The sequence below is a fragment of the Miscanthus floridulus genome, chromosome 10 (assembly GCF_019320115.1).
Source record: "Miscanthus floridulus cultivar M001 chromosome 10, ASM1932011v1, whole genome shotgun sequence".
NCBI lineage: Eukaryota > Viridiplantae > Streptophyta > Magnoliopsida > Poales > Poaceae > Miscanthus > Miscanthus floridulus.
In genome coordinates this window covers 8,246,110-8,252,288 of record NC_089589.1, presented here as the reverse complement: position 1 = coordinate 8,252,288, position 6,179 = coordinate 8,246,110, and the positions used below count along the sequence as shown (strand labels likewise).

Sequence of the window (6,179 nt, the reverse complement as noted above, 5' to 3'; positions counted from 1 at the left end):
GTTATTAGGTTTTGTGATAGATTTTTCAAGACACGCAGTATTACCCATGTGACAGACTTTAATATTTACATATATACTCGAACCTGTGTACATGCAGCCTGTTCGGCTGGCTGGGCTGGATTGTGGATTATTTACTGTTGGCTGGCTTGGTGTGAGAGAAAAATACTGTTCTAGCTTATAATCCATGATCGTATACGATCGTTTACGGCCTGCCGAACAGGCTGATGATGGTATGGAGATGCGGCGGAACTTATTCGTGGATTTATTGACGCACGAAAGAAATAGATATCAAAGATTTTTTTTCTACCAATATAAAATATTATCTTAGCCGCATTATGGAAATGTCTATACAGTAGAGTTGGTGAGCCTACGATGCCGCGCTCTCCGTGACTGTGTTTATTTCACGAACTTTGCTATTTGGATTAAATGTCACTTTAACGTCAGTATTTAATTTCACAATATTGTTATCTTATCGTACGGTCCATGTGTTTTTAGTACAAAAGTTTTGCTGTCCCGTAGCAACACACGGGCACACTACCTAGTTAAAATAAAAGATGAGTATTTCATGATAGCCACTTGGGCTAAGCATGGAAACTACTTTGGGACGATTTTTGTATATACAACTAAATTTGTTGCAAGCAGTTTAGTCACCTTGGTGACTTGTCATGCGAACAGTAGGATTTCACATTTCGCTAAGATCAAGCGAAAGGTGGTGTATGATCACAAAAAGAATAGCTACTTGACGAAAATGATCAGGCATCAAGTAATAAAGTACTCACAAATAGGTAAGAGCTTGTGAATATGATATTACCCATGACACAATTGCGAATGGTGTGCCTTCACATGACGTCAAATGCTAACTGGCCCCGTTTGGATAGAGAAACGTTTCTGTTTCTCATGCGAATCAGAAGAACCGGCACCAAAAGATACTTCCAGCCGGTGATTCGAAACAGAAATGTTTCAGCGTTTATACGTGAAATGGCCAGAGGTTGGTTTCGAATAGATTCTCCTCCGGTGCTTCCTACTTCTATTTTTTAGTTAATTGTTTCCTAATGCAATAAATTAAAATGATTGTATTTTGTTGTTCTTTGTCCACAAAAAGTTCATATTTTTTGAAGCATATTTTTATTTCTACATTTTTTTTTGAAAAGAATATTATTCGTATGAATCAAAATCTGGTCTACAAGCCAAACGATTTACTAAAGCGATTCTGATTCATCATCTAAAACATTTCTTGAGAGAATCTGGATCTAAAACATTTCTTTAAGAATCCAGATCCCTACCAAACACACCCTAAAGTGGATCAATTGACCGCTTACGCCTTCAGATGACGTCAGATGCTATAAGTCCATAAGTTGACCGCGTAACACACAAAAACATATTTGTTGTATAATACCAAAGAGCGGATGGATTCTTCCATGCATCTTTTTTTTTTTACTTTTTCACAAAAGACCTTGCATCTCTTCTTGTCTCGTATCAACTCGGTTTCACTATCCATGCTCAAATAAGTTAGGACTGCGGGCGTTTGTACATCAAGTAACGGTATAAAATTCAGTTCCAATCATATCCTCTTATAAAGCTAAACCTCACTAGAGATTTCTCTCAACATGCAAACTATCCACATCAACAATCTACTAGAACTTGCAATTATAGCCAACTAACACATATAATTATGACAGTTATCTCTTCATCCACTAACATGCATTTAGTTGTCCACATTGATGTGTCAAACCATTCACCAAAATTAATTTAAGATAGTTTCATTCATATAACTGTAAATATAAATAGTCTATTTAAAAAAAAAATATCTAGAATCCCCACAGCAATGCTCGGGGTATTCTTCTAGTATATATTGAAACAGATTACGTGACTGTTATATAAATCTCCAAGCCACGAGTCATGCAGTTGATCTTGCAACAAGATGTACGTTCTCTTGCAACACACAAACACAAATATGAGCCTCTTTGGCATGGCTTTAGCTTCTCAAAAAATAGTGAAGCTAGAAAAATCAATATTTTCGTGGCTTCGGCTTTTAGACCAAAACAACTTCGGCTTCATCATTTTTTACTTGGTTTTGGCTTAAGTCTTTTTTAAATGTGAGTGTTTAACAAAGATTTCTAAAAGGAACATAAGCCATAGATGCCACATGCAATAACCTAATAACAAGAACAAATAAGAAAGCACTTCCAAATATTTGAATTCTTCCTTCAAATGACGCACGTGATGTACAATGCTAACTGTTACACAATTCCATTTCTCTTCTCTCTTTTTTCAGCATGAGCAACAGAAACATTCATCAGTCAGCTCCAAACCTATCTCATCGTCAAACAACACATTCAGCTCACGCACTAGTCTCCTCTGCATCTACAATCGAGCGTTTCATTGCAATTTCTAGTCATCATAATTCATCCTCTTCCGCTTCTACTTCTTCCTTCTCATACTCGGAGTCAGAACCTTCTTCGTCTCCAAAAGGATCCTCATCATTGCTACCATCATCCTCGTCCTCGGACAATTCATCGGGATAATCAAAAAGTGGATTGTCTTCGGCTGCATATTCAATATGGAAAGAGTTTCAGATAATTAAGTAACTAAGGATCTCACTAATTAGTTAAGGGAGTATAATGATGGTACGGTTACCATTTGAATCATCTGTGTCATACGGATAGTCATCATCATAGCATTCATCTTCTCCATCGTCCACTTGTAACCTTATGTAACAAGACCACTCGTTAAGAAGACACTCTCACAGGAACCCAATGGAATAAAACCATGCGATACATATTTAGTTATTTACCTTGGATATGAAACTGCTGATGTGGCCTCCATGTTTGTATCATCCACCTCCTTGACAGTATAGATATCATAAACTTCAGAATCTGCTAAACAGCAAATTTAGACTCGTCAAAACTAGTGTGGGGCTAAACTGGTCACCATTACTACTTGGGCACTAGTACTACAACTACTAGAGTTTGAAATCACTTTCTATTACAGTTAATAAAGAAAGCACCAAGAACCTTTCCAGTACTGTTGAGAGCATCTCAAGGCAAGGAGCTTCAATACCTTCTGATTGTGCCAATGAAATTATATCTGACTCAATTTCTTCTGCAGCTGATGGCAAGTACTCCCGTATAAGCGGAAGAAAGTTGCATAGAACAGCGCCCTCTTTCAAAGAGGTAATCCTGCAGGGAATATTGTAAGGAAACATGCAACTATACAACTCACATTGCAAATTACTAGATAAATTATCAGAAATCAAGACTTACCGTGGTTCTGCTGGATGCTTCTCATCATCGGGATCTACTTGGACAGCATCATAAAGATGACATATTTCTCTCAATGAGTCATCAGCATCATTATTTTCTCCTTTTCGACTCTTCCATATTTGTGCAAAGCGAGCATTTCTACCCATATCCTAGGGTCAATGAACAAAACCATGCATAAGAGTGCATGAAAAAGAACACTATGGCATTTATAAATAATTAAAACTAAATACTATCACAATTTTCTAGTCTCAGGATAATTAGGGAGTAGCACTTCCCTCATGAAATCCTAATACACAATCTAACACTACAAGGCCCATGCTATAGCAATTCCTAGGGACTAGCCATGTTCCGTAATGGACCAAACCTGCTCACTTGCAACAATCAAGTATGCTACTCCTAAAGAACCTGACGACCACACGATTTAAAATACTAACACAAGTAGTGTCCAGCGCCATCCATCAATATACACAAGTGCACCCAGGCCTCCAGGTTTGGTAGTGTGGACCATAGAATAGTTAATTTAGCTTTTAATCCTTTTACTAGCTAAATCTGCATATCTAGTTTCCATGTGCTTGTGGCAAGGGAATGTTCCCAGAGTCGAATTCTCAACCAATTCCCAACCAATGACCTTATTTGGGAATTGGGATGCAACACTGTTAGCATATATAGATTGGTTAACATGGTCAATCCCACAGCATTACATTGCAATCAGGCTCAACATGGATAAATCTCTGTGATGTGGAGCTAAAACAAATTCACATATACTTGTAGGTGAGGTCAAACTAGAATGCAGAAGTACCAATGATGTAAGCACTTAAAAATCCATACTAAATCATTATTGTGGGAGCACTCCTGTACTAGTCAATTAAATTATGTACCAATCAGAGTATGGGAAACAAACTTCACACTAGACTATGCGGAACAAAAAAATTATATAATAGAAAACACAATTTTACCCTGATGAAATAGAATAGGCCAACAGGGAAATGTTCTGCAAGTTAAAATGGTTATTGGTAAATGATGTACTTAAAAGTCTGCATAGCAAATTACATGAACCCCTTTTCCTCCTATAGATAACCTTATGCTTGGTTTACACTTTACAGCCATTTCATCATATACACCAAACATCAAATTCATTTTCTCCTTAGTACTTGCAGAAACTTGAGAAGAAGAAATTAACTGCAGTCAGAAACTCAGAATAATATGACGTGTACCTCATGCCTCTGTCTGGCTGCTGATCGTAGCTCCTCTGGTTTCTGTTCGCACAAAGAGTGTCCACTTTAGTATTTAACCAACTAAATTCATTTCAACAGCTATAAATATGAAAAACACTATTTTGCTAATAGTCAAGGTTAGTGCCAACAATGTTCCAGGAGCAAATTAAAAATAGTCCTTGTGGGAACCAGTGAACACAAAAATAATGCAGTAGACACTACCAGTTTTGCTTACTTTATCTTGCTTGATTCTGTAATTCCACTCCTTTGTCTTGCTCTTTATCTCCTTGGAATTTGAGTCAGCAAGCTGCAGAAACAAATGGAGTTGTTTACGTATAAGCCTTGTGCATCTGATATAGAGAACAAGTAATGCCCATCCATTGTGTAACCATGTTTGAGTGCATAACAGAAACAGACTGCTGTTTTCCTTTCAAACAAATATAAATACTTAAGGTGCAAATGGCAACATTTTTTTTCTATTTCAAAGAAGCTGTTCAGTTGCAGTATTTTAACTCCAGAAATGCATAAAAGATGCTGTGATAAAGATTAATTGTGATTTATATAGTCCACAGAGAAGAAAAATAACAAAGAAGTCATATAACGCAGTAGTACCACTGGATACATATGAGAAATGAAATATCAACTGGGTTTAGACACAGACTTAGAAACAGCTATGCCATGCTAAATGCCAAATCTGAGTGCTAAGCCAGTATAACAAGAAGGAACCAAGGAAACGGACAAATGAAAAGGAAAGAAGTATTACCAAAAGAGAGCGCAAAACATCTTCAACAGCCTCAGAATGGTGTACTGTCTCGATGTGCTGGACAAGAAGTTTCTTAACTCGTGGTTCCTCTGAAGCTGTGGGCATGGCAAACAAGCAAATCATTTTGCAGATGAAGGAGGCACTACTATCTTTTTTTTCTGATGTATAATTGTTCGTCTGGATGAGCAGAATATGGTATATTATATCATGTACAGTATCGAATTGATGCAAGGTGGCAAATCCGCATTGGCAAATTTCAAGTTTTGCATCATCAGCATTCAGCAGACAGGGCAATCACGCAGTCTCGCAGGGTAATTTGCATAAACAAGTTACTGACAATGTAAGAACCATCAGTACCAGTGACAAGTTAAATCATTTTCATGGGGGCTCGTGTACCTTTAGCACTGGCGGAGGAGGAAGAGGGTGGGTCGGAGATGGAGAGGCTGGAGAAATCGAGCATGGCCTTCTTCGCCGGCCTCTCATTGATCTCTAGCCCTGACAATACGGCAGGAAAAAAAATGTCAAAACTCTCCTTGTATCGAATGGAAATTCAGGGGGACGAAAGGGAGGGAGAAGGGGAGCTCACAGAAAGCGTCCGGACGGGTCTGCGAGGGCTTGCGCTTGACCCGTACGACGATGGGCTTCCCCCTCTCCGCGGGCTCCGAGGTGGAGGCCTCGCCGGCGGCCGCCGCAGACGCCATGGCCGGCGGTCGGGCAGGGTTAACAAGGACGAGGGCGGCTGGACACCCACCGACCCACAATGAGAAGGGAGGGACAGTGCCTCTTCCAACTCTGCCCGTGCTTTAGGATTCGTGCCCGCCGCATCCGACGGACGTGTCCGACAGGCGGAGGGAGACGGGACGGGGCCCACCTCTTGCCATCCTCTCCCCATTCGTCTCGTCGGTCGCCCTCGCCGCCGCCACCGCCACCGATGGAGTC

General features: G+C 39.6%; 1 protein-coding gene across 2 annotated transcripts; it reads right to left on the bottom strand.

Annotated features, from left to right (window-relative positions):
* Nucleotides 1-2,194: 2,194 nt before the first annotated feature.
* Nucleotides 2,195-6,140, bottom strand: LOC136486176 (RNA-directed DNA methylation 4-like). Of its 2 annotated transcripts, none has more exons than XM_066483020.1 (10): nt 5,827-6,140; nt 5,637-5,735; nt 5,241-5,335; nt 4,713-4,784; nt 4,478-4,519; nt 3,264-3,412; nt 3,061-3,179; nt 2,795-2,879; nt 2,638-2,708; nt 2,195-2,547 (listed from the first exon to the last, which is right to left on the bottom strand). In XM_066483020.1, exons 1-10 carry the CDS (start codon nt 5,939-5,941, stop codon nt 2,399-2,401), a joined length of 996 nt encoding a protein of 331 aa, XP_066339117.1. In that variant the 5' UTR covers nt 5,942-6,140; the 3' UTR covers nt 2,195-2,398. The 2 variants fall into 2 exon arrangements, with proteins under 2 accessions (XP_066339117.1, XP_066339118.1); XM_066483021.1 differs by having other exon boundaries at nt 2,795-2,876; nt 5,827-6,128.
* Nucleotides 6,141-6,179: the final 39 nt, after the last annotated feature.

Bases quoted from the DNA above. Each gene is read 5' to 3' on its own strand.
- LOC136486176 (XM_066483020.1), bottom strand. From the start codon at position 5,941: ATGGCGTCTGCGGCGGCCGCCGGCGAGGCCTCCACCTCGGAGCCCGCG. The intron at 5,736-5,826 runs GTGAGCTCCCCT...CCGTATTGTCAG, and splicing joins GACCCGTCCGGACGCTTTCT to GGCTAGAGATCAATGAGAGG. The intron at 2,548-2,637 runs GTAACCGTACCA...TTGAATATGCAG, and splicing joins TGACACAGATGATTCAAATG to CCGAAGACAATCCACTTTTT.